This window comes from Catharus ustulatus, chromosome 9, assembly GCF_009819885.2.
Source record: "Catharus ustulatus isolate bCatUst1 chromosome 9, bCatUst1.pri.v2, whole genome shotgun sequence".
In the NCBI taxonomy this organism is placed as follows: Eukaryota; Metazoa; Chordata; class Aves; order Passeriformes; family Turdidae; genus Catharus; species Catharus ustulatus.
Window position 1 is genome coordinate 14,451,025 of NC_046229.1, and position 18,214 is coordinate 14,469,238.

Below are 18,214 nucleotides of genomic sequence, written 5' to 3' on the forward strand. Positions count from 1 at the left end.
CCTACCTTTTTGGTTTTTTCTTTTTTTTTTTTTTTTAGTTTTTTATTATGACACAGTCTTAATTTGACATAATTCTTGTCTTACTTCTCTCTGTGACTGTTAGTTTTTGTTTGCCCGGGGACGCTGAAAGCAATTGTGGACTCACCATATTTATATGAAGCTGAACAAAAAGCAGGTGCTTGGTGCAAAGATCCTCTCCAGGCTGCAGATAAAATATACTTCATGCCATGGACTCCGTACCGCACGGATACTTTGATAGAATATGCTTCTCTAGAGGACTTCCAGAACGGACGCCAGCAGACGACGTACAAGCTCCCAAACCGAGTGGATGGCACTGGATTTGTAGTGTATGACGGCGCTGTCTTTTTTAACAAGGAAAGAACTCGGAACATAGTAAAATTTGACTTGAGGACTAGAATTAAGAGTGGAGAGGCCATAATCAATTATGCTAATTACCACGACACCTCTCCATACCGATGGGGAGGAAAGACTGATATTGACTTGGCAGTTGATGAAAATGGCTTGTGGGTAATTTATGCTACGGAACAAAACAACGGGATGATAGTAATTAGCCAGCTGAACCCCTACACTCTGCGCTTCGAAGCCACCTGGGAAACAAGCTACGACAAGCGGGCAGCATCCAATGCTTTCATGATTTGTGGTGTCCTGTACGTGGTGCGGTCGGTGTATCAGGACAACGAGAGTGAGACCGGCAGGAACGCCATCGATTACATCTACAACACCAGGTTAAGCAGAGGCGAGCACGTGGACATTCCTTTTCCCAACCAGTACCAGTACATCGCCGCGGTGGATTACAACCCCAGAGACAACCAGCTCTATGTGTGGAATAACAACTTCATTCTGCGATACTCCTTGGAGTTTGGCCCACCTGATCCTGCCCAAGGTAAGAATTTCTTTTCTTTCTCATTTGTGATCTCTTTCTGTTCCCATTCAGGGAAATAATTTACAGTATTTTTGGTCTTAGATTTAGCTCATGGCAGAAAGACGAGGAAGGGTTTTTTGTTCTGCACTGTGCTGAGCTGAGCAGCATTACAGTGGTGCAAGACAAATTTGCAGAACCTAAGAAGAGAAATAGAATTTATTTGGTTTACAGGCTCATGCTTTACTTTTAAATTTTTTTTTAATTTTTTTCTTTTTTAAATACAAGTGTGTAGCTTTTCTGTCTTTGAGAATGAGTTGGGGAATTATTTACTTTATACCATCAGTCAGTTTGACTCTGATAGCTAAACTGAGTTGGAGTTGCTTCATGCTGGGCCAGAAGCCTGTTCCCATCCACTCGGTGTTACCTGCCTTCTGCATTGATTACAGCGTACACACAGACCTTTTAACTTCTTGGCGCCAGCAGCGGAGAGCAGTGTGTGCTGGGAGGTCCCAGAGGAGAGGTATGGGGTTAATGTGCAATACCAAGCATAAGTATTTTTCCACAGCCTTATTTTCACAGTTTCTAATATCAGGTTAGACAAGATTGTCTGACATCTTTTTAGTGGATTTCTCAGTAAGCCCCTTACAAATGTGTTCCAGCTCGCTAGAAGTTAGTACTACTTCCTGAAAGAAAAGATACTAACTGTCAAAAGGGAGAAGAAAAACTGAGGTCTTTAGGTGTCAGAAATCTCTAAAAATGACATGAATAGGCACAGCCCCATATTAACATCTACAGAGGAGAGTAAATACCAGGAGAAATGCTCTGTGGCAGAAGATGTATGCAGCAAAAGCTGCTTTAGCAATGAAGGTAATACTTCACTTCTCTCATCTAGCTGCTATGCATGTTTAGCAGCCGTTTTTTCTACTTCAAGAAAGGAGTAGTAATGGTTTCTCCACATGAAAAGTAGCTGTCCTGCTTCAGCAAAGCTGATTCATGCACAGCAGTGCAAACTGTAATATGCACACAATTATAGCAGCACACATATAGGTTTTGCAGGCACAGAACCGCAGCAGAGCAGGATGGTATAGAACCAGTGGTGATCTCCACAGCCATGGGTGATCTGTCCAGTCTCCTGCAGACCTCCCTGGCAATACCTGGCCAGGCTCAGGCAGGTTCCAGGTGTTTGGGGACCTGGCCAGCTTTGCTCTCTGCACATAGAGCAAGTCTATTCCTCAGGGAGGCTTTGGAGGTGTTCTTAGGAGAGAGATAAGCAACCTATGCAATTAAAAAATAAATTAAAGCTTTCATTTTCATACATTCTCATGCATGCCACTTTTCATTCAGTTCAACTTAGACAAAGATGCATTTTAAATTCTCCAAAACTTGAAGAGCAAGAGGAGAAAATGGAGGTGCAGGCTTTAAGTAGCTTTTGCAGTTCAGGCAGCTGCTGTGAATGTGAAAAAAGCTAATCTTTAAGTCATTGCATAGAAGGAAAAGTGTAAAGGAAAAGCAGGGGCAGAAAAGGCTTTGTGGACTCCTTCCTTCACTTTAGTAAACCTCCAAAGGTCTCCAGTAAGACGTTTCATAATGTTTTTATTATGAGAGAGTTACCAAGATCTTAAATTATAGTGTATGTGCTGGCCACATCCCATCTGCTATCAAAACCAGATTTGGGCATCCATCAGCACCCTTTTCTCTTCCTGGGCTCCTTGCTGGCCTGCAAGGCAGGAGCAGAAATAGTTTATTCCAAGAATAGATCCAGGGCACACTGCAGGGTGCTTGCCTCTCCTCTCCTCAGCTATTTGCCCATTCACCCATGTAGAAAAGGAATATTTGAGTATATTATGAGTTTGGGTTTTAAATACATTAGGACATCAGTAAATATATTTTGATTCTGGTATTTTGAAAATATAGAAACGAAATTAAGATACTCAGTTTATTTGAGCATGTGATGCATATATTCACACATAGTATTTTTCCTTAGATAAAGCGAATACCCAATATTTTAATTTTGTATGGATATGTACATTGCAGATCTAAGAATATGTTTCAGGTCATTTCCTCTTTTGCCTAAGCCAATTGCCTGTAGTTAGAAACTACTAAATGAAAGGCAAGATTATTTAACATAATTGTCCTTGAGATGTACTGCTATAAAAGCAAGGAGAAACTTGCTTTACAGTATCTACTTCTATATTTATTTCTATTGTATTTCCAGTTCCTCTTTTTTCCAGCTTAAATTCTGCATAAATTGCAGCTCGGTCTTTCGACTATTATATAAAGGATCTGTATGTATAATACAGATGTATGTATGTGTAATTTTTTATCTCATATGAAATTAGATCAACTTTTAAGCATGCTTGGTGAAGGGCATTTTTGTGCTTCTTTTATTCTAAATTGGTTTGGGTTTTTTGTGATCAACTCCAATTTCTAAATCATCTACTCAAGAACAAAGAGTTACGATAGCATTCTGTAAGTCACCTAACACAAGAAATTTCTTTTAATGTCCTTTGCAACAGTACTTTAATATCAAGTATTTAATGGTGTCACAAGGTCAGTGTCTCAAAATTGGAAGTCATGGCCCTTTCTTTTCGAATGGTTACCTTGGGACCATTGTGGAAAACTCAGTAATCTATGTTCCCTCCGTTGCCAAGTGAGAGATAATGATAGATAAGACACACACTGATTTTTAGGTTTTTTTCCTATATATCTGTCTTGACTATACCACATTGTCCAGCTAAAAGTGCTTCAAAAACACCAGTCTTTCTTCCTACATGAAAGATGAATTTGTCATACTTGAGTTGCACTTTCCCTTCAAATTTTTTCCCAGGGCCAAAACTTGGGCTCATCCATGTCCTGGAACTCCTGGCTTTGTTTTCTCTGTTGTCTCCTTCATTTTTTCATCTCCCTGTTGACACCTCTGAAATACCACTGTAATTAACCAAATGTTGACCTTGCTCTTGTTGCAAACCTATACCATTTTCTCTTCTTGCAACTTTCCCTGTATCCTTATTTTCTTAATCTTCAGGAGAAACTCTTCACATTTCTAAAAGTATAGATGCTGGAGACAGACTACTGCTTTAGTACTCAGACAGTGGGGTCTGCTGCCCTTAGAGCTCCTCCCTTAACCTCATTTTTAATGCTATTTTTCTTCTTTCTTCTTTCAAAAATTATAGTACACAGATGTATCATAGAATGATGGAAAGATCATTAAATCCAACCATAAAGCTCACCCTGCTGGTCCACCAGTGAACCATGTCCCTGAGCTCCATGTCTGCACATCTGATGCTGTGCAAATGCTCCAAGTGCATTTGCAAGGGGTCCTCCTGTTCCTTGTGTCTGCCAAGACAGTGCATTTCCAAGGTGTCTGCCAAGACAGTGCTACGTGTAAAACATTCAGCCTGCAGCTGGTGCATCTCTGGTAGAGATGTAGAAATGGTTTTCAAAGCTACAGCTGTCAAGTACCACTCAGATGTTGCAGAAGAGCATGTTTTCTAAGATTAAGTGTAACAAGCATTTGAAAATCAAAACCCTAATTTAAAAATGAGATAAAATGCATCAGGCCTTGCAAAAAAACACTGAAAACTTTGAGACAAACCAGAGATTTTATATCCTTGGTAAATTCAGTGGATATATCCAGTTATTCTTTCTACAGTAGGTACCAAGGGTCCAAATGAATCCTTGCTGAAGCAGGAATTTTTAAAGGAATTTTAAGTTAAAAGACCAGGAAGAATGAGGAAATTTTCCCTCTAAAAAGTGAATATGAGCATGACATTGTAAGGTTTCCTTGGTAACAAAAAGAATCCTTTTGTTCTGTGTTAGTGCATTAGGGAGAGATTGCATCTACATTCATCCCAATTTGTGCTAACTGTTCAAACTGAAGTTGTCTCCCCTTTTGTGCCTTGATACCCATCATTAACTATTATTGGATCACTGCAGGAAGAGATGGATGTTGTGAGTGTGGACAGAACAGAAACTTGGAGAGTAGCATCACCAAGGGCTTGAAGTGATAGGAAACTAGTGCAACAGCAAGAATCTACCAGAAAGTCACACAGCAAATTAAGTAAATTGGTTCTGTACTTGTATATTAAATCTGGCAGACTGCAGATGAATGAAAGAGTGGTTGTACAAGTAAAGACAATATAATGGGACCAGATAGCATATTTCTTCACCAGAGGTTATTTGCTAATTTTTTTTTTTGTCACATGTGTTACCATTTTCAAGGTATAAATTTATAAATGGCTGTGTAAACATTTCACTTTCAATTGAATGGGATTTGGCAGGGTCAATAGAGTACTGGCTAGCATAATAGCTGGAGTCACCTATAGATAATTAAGTGACTCTTAGCACCTTCCCTGCTATTCACTGAAGCACGAAAACAGGTACAGAGCAGTAATAAGCAGAAGGCAGGAAAACTCTGATTTTCACAGGTTTCTGATCTCTGTTGCTTTACATAGCAGCTCTATATATAGATTTTCACCTGTCCGAATAAATTGAAATACATGACCTATAAGAATATACATTTAACTGAAAAATCCATGCAACTGATTTCTCAAATGACCTGGATGCAGGTGGGGAGAATGAAACCATTTTCAGAAATGGCACATCATTTGGACATTAGAATTAACACAATTGTAAATCTAAGGTTAGAGTTGCATTTTGGGTGGGGATATTTTTTATTTGGCTTGGTTTAGTTTTGTTTTTTTTAAACTTATTTTATGCCTGCCTAAAATAGAAACCTGTTGGCAAGGAATGCTAGATAGCTTGTGTGCCTTCTCTAAATCTGCTCTTCACTGTTAGTTGGGAAAAGAAAGTTACTATTCCCCTGCTGTCCTACTGCAATTGTGTTAAGTTTTTTATAGACATCACACTGCTAAACAGGTGTTAAGTTTTACTCCAGTGGTGTCTTCATTTTTAGTAACAGATAGGATACATAACTGTTTAAATCAGCTGTTAGGAACTGCATGAAACAAATGTAAATTAATTACACCTCAATTTGAGTCTTTGAATTTACTTCTTATTGCTCTTTTCTCCTATTTTGTTAATTTTAATGACTGTCTTCAGCTGATAATAAGAAGAACCTATTCTTAATTAAAAAAGGGAGGCAAAAGAGGTTTTGGTTTTCTCCTCAGCATATCAAGCCTAGCCAAAAAGTCAGAATAGAATCTCGCACTGTAAAAGAGGCCTTTTTGGAATTGGACAAAAACTAGATATCTTCACCCCTGCTGCTTAGAACAATAGGTTAATAACCTTGACATGGAGTTTGTTCTTCTCAGTTGCAACCTATTAATCATCACTGCCATTATCTTGCATTGGCAAAGTGCTCTGGAAGGCAGAGCCCGCAGATGCCACCGCCCTCAGCTCTGAGAACGAGACACATCAGGTGGTGGCAGCTGTCATGTGTCTTCTTGCAGCTCAGGAGAATGGCCCAGCAGACTAAGTCCCCACAGGTCACTAAAGACAAAATGAACTGTCTTCTAAAAGCTGGATATATTCCTTGAAGTGATGTGTTTGTTGTTTCTTATTTTTCAACCACCTGCTTTCCCAGACTTCCAGCTCTATCTGAAGTTTCCTGGTGCATTCTTAAATAAGCTGACTTCTTTTTGAAAATTTGGTTAAAGAGAAAAGCTCTGAGAAGAATCTGCAATTTTTTTTCAGTTTTTTTGAGAGCATGTAGTATTCAGTTTTTTTCTAAGTATGTTGTACTACCGTGCTGTGCAGGTCATTTTTGAATCATGGCTGATAGGCTTCAAAAAAGATAGCATGAAAATTATCCTAGCTAAAGTTGTGTAATGACAGCAGAATTATTCTAGCTCAGGGTGCAACACCAAATATGTTCTGAAAATTGTTACCTCACCACTGAACTTCGAAGCGTTTTATGAATTCTGACACTGATATTTTGCTCCTGAGACAAAACTGTCCTAAACATTACAGGGTTTGAGTAGTAATTGCACTAATGCTAATACACATTTTGATGTCTAAATATGTATTAATTAGCAGAGTGTATTAGGGGATGGATCATAATAATTGATTGTCCCCTGCATCATTCTCCATCCCCACGAGCTCCCTGTTCCCAAGGACCTGATTCAGCAGGCCTTGCCTGACACTTGTGCAAGTGATTGCAAATGCTCTTGACAAATGTTAATTGGGGAAGCACTAGAAGGCTGGATGCATTGTAATCAAAAGCAAATTAGAGCAGTTTCACAAGATGTCAGGCAAGCACTTGTAGAACAGATCTGAGGGTTTCAATAGTAGCTGGCTACACCACAAGTTCAGCACAATTACACAGACTGTGTTTTCAAGCAGCCAGTGATGAGACTGAAGACAGGCTCTGCAGAAATTTGTGAGCAGGAGAGGGATGATAGGAGCATCTTTGCCTTTAGTCTTGAAAAACAGATAATGGTGCTGCAAACTTCACCCTAAATTCATGTGAAAATAAAAAAAAAAAATTCTAAACTTCTAATATAAGTGAAACATAATTGAAAAAGGCTTTTGAGAAAATTGTTATTTGCCAAACTGCTGCAATTTAATATTATGCAAAACACTAACTCACAAAACAACTGCTTAAAACAATGAGACTGCTCTTCTTTTGGTTTTATTTATTATTTAGTTTAGAGAAGCGGCATTGTCCAGAAAGTTGGAGTTCAAGGGCCTAGTAGAACAAGAAAAAAAGGAAAGAAAAAAGTCAAAAATATTTTTCATGAGCTTATTTGCTCTCAGCACATGTATCTCTACTTTTCTGTGCCTGTAAAGCATTTTGAACACTAATGAATATTTGGAAATAGTGATAACTGTTGCAGTTGCTCTGCTCACTTGCATTGTTTCACGATATACGTGTGAAGGTGTTGCACAGCCATCCCAGACCCCTCTAGCATTTACTTACATTATCTCTCCAAAGTCTGAGAGCCCCAGCATGGCTTGGGCTGTACCCCAGCAGCTTCAGCCGTGAGTCCCTGCCCTGGGTCAGTGGCAGGAGCAGCTGCACATCCTGAGCAGGAGGGATCTGGCCTAAACCTGTCCTGGTGTTTCATAAAAGATGAAAACTCTCTCCTTGCCACTGGCTTGCAGGAATTGTCTTCATACCTGCTTTATCAAAAAAGGATGTTAAGGTCCCAAATGTTCAAAGAGGAGAGCTCCATGTACCTGCTGGGCGCTGCCTCTGTTTGGAGCTAATCAGGCTTGCAGCTCTCTCAAGCAGAATGACTGCTGGGCAGGAAGATTTTATCAAAATTATTGCTTTGGAAGGTGTGTACTGGGTGACTTGAAGTTTTGGGGTCTGTTTTTCAGCAACGTTCTTGTTAGTTACAGCCTGCTGCCTTTGTTGTTAAAGCTGGACTACATTGTTCACGGCACACTGATTCAAATGATTCTATCTATTGAGTTGTTCCTGCTGCAAATGTGATTAAGTAATCTTTAATTGCTTTGAGCGTGTTTGTTATGTACTGATAACTCACTAGTATGCCTTTCAGCTTTTAGAAATGTAGCTATCAATTTTTATTACAGAAGAGATTATTTGTCAAATGTGCTGAAACGTCATAACAGTATGAGCTGGGAGTAAAAAAAAAAACAAACCAAAAAAGTGTCAAAGTTATGTCTTAAGAAGCCAGAATAGCAGTAAGAGCTATATTAAGATAAAGGAAAGGAGACACCAGAGAATCCTTGAAAGCTGCATAAATAACTTTTAAATAACTTTTTTTATATAATTCTGAAGTAATTTACTTTATTATTACTCTGATTTTTCCCTGTGCAGTGCCTACCACAGCAGTGACAATAACTTCTTCAGCAGAGCTTTACAAAACCACAGTGTCAACCACTAGCACTACATCACAGAGAGGTCCCATAAGCACAACGTCAGCGGGAGGAACAAAGGAAGGAAGCAGAGGACCCAAACCACCACCACCCATTTCTACAACCAGAATTCCTCCTGTGACAAGTTTCTTCCCTTTGCCAGAGAGATTCTGTGAACCGACTGAGGCCAGGGGGATTAGCTGGCCTCAAACACAAAGGGGAATGATGGTTGAGCGCCCTTGCCCCAAAGGAACACGAGGTATTGCCTTTGAAAATATATCTTGATTTCAAGCAGACATTTCAAAAGCAATGTGCAGCTCTCTCATTTTTTTTTTGCATGTGTATCTCTTATTTTTAATCTCAGGCTGTCTGTCACATGATTTTTTGTTACCCAGAGAGTGCAGTATCTACAGGCAATGGTCAAGTTATAATCTGCAAACGTCATTTGAGCGTAGCCACAGAATTACCTTGTGCTTGCACTTTTGTGAATCCAGGTCAAATTTTAGGGCATTGCTTGAGGACTGTTGTGAAATATGCTTACAACTGCCTTTCTCATTATGGACTCCCCTCTGGATGAGCTCCAGGAAAAATCAAGGGCTTTTTGTTTGTTTGCAGAAAACGTCTGGTACTTTTCACTGACTTTTTTTATTGCTCTTTGTAATCTACATTATTTCCTTACGTTTTTGTCAATTATTGTCAAGCACTGCCATTAGCAGCATTCAGAATTGAATGTTGTTTAGGAGCACAGTGTAGCCAATTTCCTGAATGCATGCAGAAAAATTTCACTGTAGTTTTCTACATCTGTTGTAGGAACTGCCTCATATCTCTGCGTGGTCTTAACGGGAATGTGGAACCCCAAAGGCCCTGATCTTAGCAACTGTACCTCACACTGGGTAAATCAGCTGGCTCAGAAGGTTGGTTGAAACCTTTTAATCTGGCATACACTGGTGATTAAAGATTTTAACTCTGAGCATTAATATTTCAGTTTGTTGAAGTTGTCTTTATTACTCTGTGTTCATTAAAAGTAGAAGGAGTTATGTGTACTCCATGTGCAAAGCATTGACCAACAGTTAGGTTCTTATGTGTGTTTTAGTATGCCCTCTCTAAATTCTTATGTTGTATTTGTGATTACATGCTCTCATCAGTATTTAAAACAAAGTAGTTTTGCTTGTTTTCGAAAACCAAAAGCATTATTTGCTTAAAAAATTCAAATACTATACAACACACAGCAAAATCTGTGGTATACAGCAAGAGGTTTTTTTTGTTCAGTAAAATTTACCCTGTAATAAATAGATTTTTTGTCTGAGTGCATTCATAACAGTATGATTAGACCACAGTACTATTTTCTGTGTTTTCCTTCCCTACTGAGATTTACAAAGTTTATGAAAACTGGATAATTTGTTGTCAGTACAAGGCTACTTGACTTTCAAATGCCTCGAGCACCGGTGTGAACAAACAGATTTCTTACTGTCTGATAATGGCAGTAAAATAAAAGTGAGGATGAATAGAAGATCGAGCCCAAAAGTCCCACTCAGATTTCTGGTTTTGATGGCTGTGAAGAACTGCTTTTGTGTGTCATGGATCTAAGAACCTTTAATCTTCTGAGATAAAGAGAACGTTATTGGTCTCAATTAGTTACAGATTTCAATGTATGTGCAAATGGTTATTTCACCACACAAAGGTACACAGGGAATTGGAATTAGGAGCCGCAAGCAGAACAAGGGACCCTGCTGAGATAATACAAACTGTCATTTCAGATCAGAAGTGGAGAAAATGCTGCTAGTCTGGCCAATGAACTGGCTAAACACACCAAAGGACCAGTCTTTGCTGGCGATGTTAGTTCATCAGTGAGGCTGATGGAACAGCTCGTGGACATTTTGGATGCTCAGCTTCAGGAACTGCGGCCCAGTGAAAAAGACTCTGCTGGAAGGAGTTATAACAAGGTACACACCTCCCATCACCTCCTCCTGCTGGATAACAATTGCTCTTGGGTTTGGTTTTCTTTTTCCTTTCAGAAATATTAATCTATACTTTGTTCCTGCATGTGTATAGTTCTGGAATAAGCATATGAGAGAAAACAGCAGTAAATACACAGTGGAAAGTTGTAATTACCTTCTTTAGGGAGTAAGATATAATTCACTATAGTTGACTGGTCCTAAAATAATAGCTGTGTCCCATATTAAAATCTGGAATGCATTATAACTAGTGTGAGGGAAATGAGTATTAGCTCTCAGAAATTCTGTAACAAATCAGCATGTTTATCCAGTGTTCCTTTTAACCCTGAACATGTAATAAAATCAGTGGAGTTCTGCATAGGTGCAGGGTTTTATTTTAATCCAACTTCCTGCAGAATAATAGCACTTTCTTAGACTTTTAAAGACACCAACATGATTTATAATTGATCTGTATAAAAATGCCTTACTACACATATCTAAAATGTGAATTAATGTTTTCTCTGGAAACATGTTCCAAGACACATTTCAGACAAAATGTGTCTTTGTGGTTTAAATACAAATTACAGTGTTATTACCTTTCCTCTTTTTCTCAGAGGAAATGCTGTATTTCTCAGCCTCTTCCTTGCATGAGCCTAGTCAGCAAGCCACAAATGAAATATTTTTTCATCCTCCTTTGGAGAGAGATCCATGCGTTTCTCTGTTACTTTGGCAATAATTTTATTTACAGTCCCTAGATGCCCTTAAAATAATTTTCCCAGAGACAGATCAAGTGCCCACACACGGATTTTTTCCTTTAACCTATTCATACAAATCCCACCATTTGGGCAAAAGATATCTAGACACCTGAGTAAAGGTTGCTGTGCTGCTTTTGGCTGTGGCAGAGTTAATTTTCTTCACAGTGACTAGAATGGGGCCACGTTTTGTATTTGGGCTGAAATATCGCTTCCATATCTTTGAAAGTATAAAGATGTTTTTGTTAATGCTGAGCAGCACTTTCACAGCATTTCCTTCTTCTCGTACTGCCGCACTGACAAGGAATTTGGGAGTGCATGGGAATTTGGGAGAGGACGCAGTTCTGAGCCCAACTGACCAAAGGGATATTCCAGACCATGTGACATCATATTCAACATATAAAGCTGATGGGAAATTAGGAAGAAGTGGGGGGCTTTGAAGTTATGGTGTTTGTCTTCCCAAGTAACCCTTACATGTTACTTGGCTTGGCTTTGCTGGGAATGGCTGAACACCTGCCTACCCATGGGAAGCAGTGAATTAATTGCCTGATTTATTTTATTTTCATGCATGGCTTTTGTTTTACCTATTTAACTGTGTTTATCTCAACTCATGGATTTTCTCAGTTTTACCCTTGTGATTCTTTCCTCAGTCCTGCTGGTGAGCAAGCAGCTGTGTGGTACTTGGTTGCCAGCTGGGCTTAAACCACAGTTGGGAAAAAACATTTCCTGTGTGATGTTCTATTGTAGTCATCGTGGACAGAAACTAGATTAATGTCCAGGCTATCATTCAAAATCAGGATTTGAAACACCAGAGTATTTTTTTTTTCTCTTTCTGAAGTTTTCCAGAATCTTTCTAACTTCTGATTTTCTTTCTCCTTATTAAAAAGCTCCAAAAACGAGAGAAGACGTGCAGGGCTTACCTTAAGGTATATCTCCTGTGCTGTCACCCTGCTTTCTCCCTGCTTCAGCAACCTGCCACGCTTTATCATCTTGCTGCATGATCCTATGTATTTCAGTCTTTGATAAATGTGTATTGTGCCCCATATCAACTTAACAAATGTTGGCTTTGCACAGGTATAACACTCAGAAAAAAAAAATCAAAGTTCATACCTCTTTTACCTTAACTTACTCAAAACTAAAAGTGCAGAAGGGATTATTATCTGAATTGGAAGTAATATCTCTCTTGTAATGAAATTTTGGGTAGGGGAAAAAAGCTTGCAGCTCAAAGAAATGAGTTCACTTTGGTAGAATTTTATATCAAAGACTGTTTAGAGTTAATTTGCTTGTGAGAAAAATGTACATTATATCACTTGCTTTGTGTGTATTCTTATACCTAGTAAAATCACTCTTTCTTACAGTTTTAAGAATGGTTACAATTCAGTGACTTGAGGATACAATGCAAAGACAAACATTTCTCTAACTTCACTAGTAGAATGTCTGCCACGTGTCCCATTAACCAGGCTGTATAGAAGGCGTGTAACACATTGCTGCCTGATTTCCAGTTCCTTTCATCAGCTGTAGAATGGTTGCCTGCAGTGGCCAGCTCCTTTTCTGCAGTACAATGTCAGTAATGCCAGCTCGCCCCTATGACAGGGAGAAAAAAGTCCTAGAACAGACATGTCTGGCTCTGAAAGATTTTATTGTACATTTTTTCAAAACTTCTTTTAAAATACTGATTTTTACTTGTACCCTATGAGATGAAATGTAAGAATTGTTTTTGGAAAGAATTTTGAAAGACTTTACAACATAATAAAAAAATCAGATTCTCGCTGAAAAGAGATTTCTCTGTACGGGGCACTTCTCTCTTTTATCCTAAAGCCCTGGAAGTGGATGGGAGTGGATTTCAGTTATACAGAAATTTGACAAAAATTACAAAGATCTGCAGAGAAATTCGCTTCTCAAGTAACAATAGTTGTAAAAGGTTTTTTTGGAAAATAATAGCAAAGAGTAATCCAGCAGATGTAGTTTGGGTAGAGTGGGTTTTTCTGGCTTCTTTTCATTAGTAAACTGGATGGTGAGAAGAGCAGCAACAGGGCTGCTCCAAGAGCTGTGTTGTCACAGGGGCTGTGGGATTTTTCCCACCCATTTGCCTCTGTCTGAGAGGAGAAGCACTTCAGAAATATGACTGGGCAGGTGATGATTTTCCACAGGGAAAATGCAGAGTTAGGTAATCCCATAATAAATGAAAAGCATATGGTATCAATGAATGCATACAGTCAGTGCTGTATGGCAATACATGAGAAACCAGAGCAGAACCTTAATTTCCAACTGGTGTCACTTTCTGTAGGTCTCAAATGGGCTTCTTTGCTTAGATAAGACTAATAAACCTCTTGAAATTACAAATCAAAAGCTGACTTACACTATGCAAATGAAGCAAGTTCCCACTTTGTGACAGAGAATTCATTTGTACCTCAGATTAGAGGCTCCAATCTGTATTTCTTAGTGACTAATGAATCTGGCCTCTGCAGACCAATTTCTGTTCCACTCTAGTTAATGGCTGCAGCAGTATCAGTTTGAGCATTTTGACTATTCTGTCTCCCATTAGAGAAAGTAAAAAGGCTTTAATGCCGCTGCAAAGTATCTTCCACCTGCCAGGAAGGTCGTGGTGGCTCACAATGCAGACAGAAAGAGGATATTAAAATGGATTAGGCTAATTAATCTTGCTCTGACAATAGCCTTGACCAAGTTTTCCCATTCGTTTGTTTGTGCAATATAGTACTCCAGACTTGACATCTTTCTGTTTGTATAATGTGTTCTGTTTCCATTTCCAATGCTTTTAAATTGATCAAACAAATTATATATATGCTTAATGACACATTAGGAGTAGGTAAATGGGACAGAGTAAACAGGGTGTTGCAGCAGTGCCTGGCGTACTCGATGCACTGCACACCCAGTGCACAGCAACGTTATGCATTAATGTAAAAGCCTGCCTTCAATTGATTACCTGATTACTCTGATTGGATTATTTTGTAAAATAATGTAATCATGTCACTGAATTACTCTTCTTCCTTATTTATTATTACCTTATATGCAGCTCAGTGATCCTTAAAGCATGACGATAAAGTTGTTACAAGTAAAACTTTTAAAAACAGCAGCATTTATTCAGCTTTACAGTTTTGCCATCACTGATAACAGGAACGGTCAGTGGACATCTTGTTTGCTCTATTGATTTCCTTTTCTGCCTGACCTTTGTGCAGGAATGGGAGTTGGTAATCCTTCCAAGTATCTATGAACAGGTACAGGAACAGGAGGGGGAGTGAGAGTGGCCAGAGCTAATTTGTATCCACTGAGTCAGCTTCATTTCATGCCTCCTGTAATAAAGAAGGTCTGTTTGTCATAGACAAGTAGGTTATAGTGCCATGGCTGCACTGGTGGGGCTCAGTTTCCAGAGGAGTATTATTGTCATTTTAGCCTAAACTGTGGAGTGCTAATTTTGGCGTTAGTATTTTTAAATAGAAGTTATACATTTTGACATTAAGATGAAAGCTTCAGGCAAGACTTCTGGCATTTATTTTTACATTTTTCAGCACATTAATAATACCATGCTTATATCTGATACAAAGCAAGTCAAATTTGCATGTTTACTGCTTAGAGACCACACAATGCTAGTGGCTAGCTGCGCTTCTGTTCATGCTAATCCAACAAGCGGATGGAAAATAGTTTAATGTTGAAAATAGTGTTCTTGTGCCATTAAGTCACAGTAAATCATTCTGACAGTTAAGTATTATAATTGTTGCCATATAACATTGGGAATTTTCCCCAGCTGCCTAGGGCTTCAGACCTAATGATAGGTTTCTAATGAATGCAGGCAGTTGTGGATACAGTGGACAACTTGCTCAGGCCTGAAGCTCTGGAGTCCTGGAAGGACATGAATTCTTCAGAACAAGCCCACGCAGCCACAATGTTACTTGATACATTGGAAGAAGGAGCTTTTGTCTTGGCTGATAATCTTGTAGAACCAAGCAGAGTCTCAATGCCCACAGAAAATATTGGTAAGTAAACTTCTTTTCAAGCGTAAGTTAAAGTGCTGTGTATTGCTTTACACAAAAGAAGGAAAAAGTACTCCAGATAGCAACATACGTTCTGAAGGCTAAGCTGTGCAATGTTTGATGGAAAGGTGAGTGCTCCAAAGCAGGGAATACACACTTTTCTTGTTTGGTTCTTTGAAATTAGCCTACTTCTTTAGTGCCATTAATACATTATAAAATGGAAAGTAGTTGATGCTACAAAGTTGATTTTTCACTGAAAAATCATTAGCAGAACACATGGATATGAAGAGTGCTTAAAAGGCAGAGTATGGATTTTTTTGAGGTAACTGCTTTCTGTAAAGCTGCAGAATATACTTTTCTGTTAAATATAAACTATACCTAATGAATTTAAATTACTTTTTTTGTGCAATGTACTGTGCCAGTTAAATATTTTAGGCACTCAGCATAGGCCAAATGTTTATACTAAACATGACTGCCTTCAGGTAAAAATGTGTTCAGTGAACTACATCTCCCATAATGCAGAATAGCTATGCTCCAGAGACTGCAAAATAGCTGGAGATAGTTGGAGCGTAATTTAGAATTTAAGTGGTGACAGAGAAATGAAGGGGTTTGGTATTAGAGATGTGCAAATACTGTTGCGCAGGATGTGTTAAAGCAAAAAATCATTGCTATGCATAAAATTAAAATTCCTTATTACAGAGATTAATGTAGTCTCAGTGAGGTACAAGGAACCTGAAAGTCTGCTAATATGCAGAGTACTAAGACAGACACTTGGAATAGACTGCAGAAATGAGACTTTCCACGTTTCAGTGTCTGCAAATTTGTATCTGTAGAAGATGATTCTGCCTAGTTTTTAATTGAGTAGGAAGACACTGGGAAAGGATAGGGGAAAGTCTCACAGCCTGTTATCGAAGGAACTGCACCAGTTGTTTTGAAGGAATGTGGGTGGAATCACAGATCTGCCTTTGGGTGTACACAAGCAGTTCCATGGGGATGAGTAGACACTGCATATTACTCCTTGTGATAATCTGTCTTCATGTCATAATAACACTTTCCTGATGCCATGCAAGACTGAATTCCTAGTGCACATATGGTTTGGAGAAGTGATTTCCCAATTTCATACCTTTTGTCAGTCTATAGTTCAGAGCTGTTGCTAGATTGGTTTAATATAACGCAGATTTTTGTCAACCAATTGTCCACTCTCACCTGTATGATTTTATCTATCCAAGGAAATCCACCATTCAGTGGCAATCCCATGAAAGTTTCCCTATGTACAATGTGTTATAAAAGTAATACTTAAGTATGGCTGAGTGGCATCTGATTTTTCAATTTAAATATTTGTTAGCAGAACTAGTAAAATGGTTTATGTAAGTATAAAGAATTAGATGTGGAAAAAAAAACTGGAAGTCATTTTCAGCTATGTATACTGATTTAGCTAAATATATGGCATGAGTATACTGAAGTATTCTTTGCTGACTTTAAAAAATTCTTTACATCTAAATTAATACTAAAAGTTCTAAATCTGTCAGCAGACGATACTTCATAGACTGCATAGACTTTAAGATCTTCAAAACTAGCATTTTTTTGTAATATGTGTGTAGTATCTTTAAGTGGATGTTTTGTGGGCACAAATTTGAACAAGGTTTGATGTCATGTTATCACTACTAAAGTGCTGTCATTTTAGCAGTATGCATTAGATTTAGTTAAAGAAGCTCAGTCTGGGTGATTGAAGCATGCAGTACAAATCTGCCTTACAGACAGCCGTGTGAGTAAACTAAATAAAGACTGGGGGGAAAAATTGTCGTCTGGCATATTGTAATCTGGCCAAGAGAGTTTCTCTACATTCTCCTTTTTTAACACTTTTTTTTCCTCTGGTCTGCTTAGTTTTGGATGTTGCAGTGCTTTCTACTGAGGGCCAGGTGCAGGACTTGCGATTTCCTCAGGCTGGTAAAGGAGGCAACTGGATTCAGCTCTCAGCACGAACCATGAAACAGAACAGCAGGAACGGTGAGCCCTAGGCATGGAACAGTGGAACTCCATTAACTGCTATAAAACCTGCCTTACCTAGTTAAAACATCAAAACAAAACACCACGAAGCTGCTCTGTGGCTTATTCTTGATGATCATGGGTACCTGGTAGTTTGTCTTCAAATCCATGGCCTGAAAATACCTCTCAGTTTACTGATGCTTAATTGTCGTTAGAGTACAGGTCGCTGTCTTTCTGTAGGCCTCTGTGGCGTGATGATGGTCTTTTCTTTTCCTTTTGTAGGACTAGCCAAGCTAGTTTTCATTATTTACAAAAGTTTGGGTCGTTTCCTCAGTACCGAAAATGCAACCATAAAGTTAGGCGGTGACTTGGCGGGGCAGAACAGCACGATCGCCGTCAACTCCCACGTCATCGCGGCCTCCATCAACAAGGAGTCGAGCCGGGTGTACCTGACTGACCCCGTGCACTTCACACTGGAGCACATCGATGTGAGTTGTGCTAATGAATTAATGGGAAGGTCACAAAATCAGCAAGGGAGAAGAGCAACGCAGAAAAACAACCTTTTTTTACATTTGAATTTTAAATGTTGGGCTAGGTCAGAGGCACGAGTTAAGTCTATGAACATAAAATTAAATGAGCCTGGTTCAGTGATTATTAGAACTTAAGTGTAGCCTTAATGAAAGCTAATTCAGTAATCAACATGAAAATGTAAATGACTCATTTGTTTCTAACTGAAAATTAACTCTTACCTTAGTAGAAGGGTAGAAAATAACTGTTAAGATTCTTGATAGTTTGATGGAGTAAGTTTTATTGACACTTTAACTTTTACATTAATTTTGGACCAAGTTATGGAAGCTTATAGAAATTATTTGAATTGCATTTATT

General features: G+C 38.7%; 1 protein-coding gene across 28 annotated transcripts in view; it reads left to right on the top strand.

Moving 5' to 3' along the window:
* ADGRL2 (adhesion G protein-coupled receptor L2) overlaps window positions 1–18,214 on the top strand; it is a 386,257-nt gene that overhangs the window by 341,248 nt on the left and 26,795 nt on the right. For all 28 annotated transcript variants that reach the window (XM_033066977.2, XM_042779548.1, XM_033066978.2 and 25 more), the window contains 8 exons: window positions 104–904; window positions 8,631–8,927; window positions 9,479–9,582; window positions 10,426–10,611; window positions 12,242–12,280; window positions 15,163–15,346; window positions 17,228–17,350; window positions 17,612–17,817. In XM_033066977.2, the coding sequence (XP_032922868.1) occupies window positions 104–904; window positions 8,631–8,927; window positions 9,479–9,582; window positions 10,426–10,611; window positions 12,242–12,280; window positions 15,163–15,346; window positions 17,228–17,350; window positions 17,612–17,817 (1,940 nt within the window). The remainder of the gene's footprint in view (window positions 1–103; window positions 905–8,630; window positions 8,928–9,478; window positions 9,583–10,425; window positions 10,612–12,241; window positions 12,281–15,162; window positions 15,347–17,227; window positions 17,351–17,611; window positions 17,818–18,214) is intronic.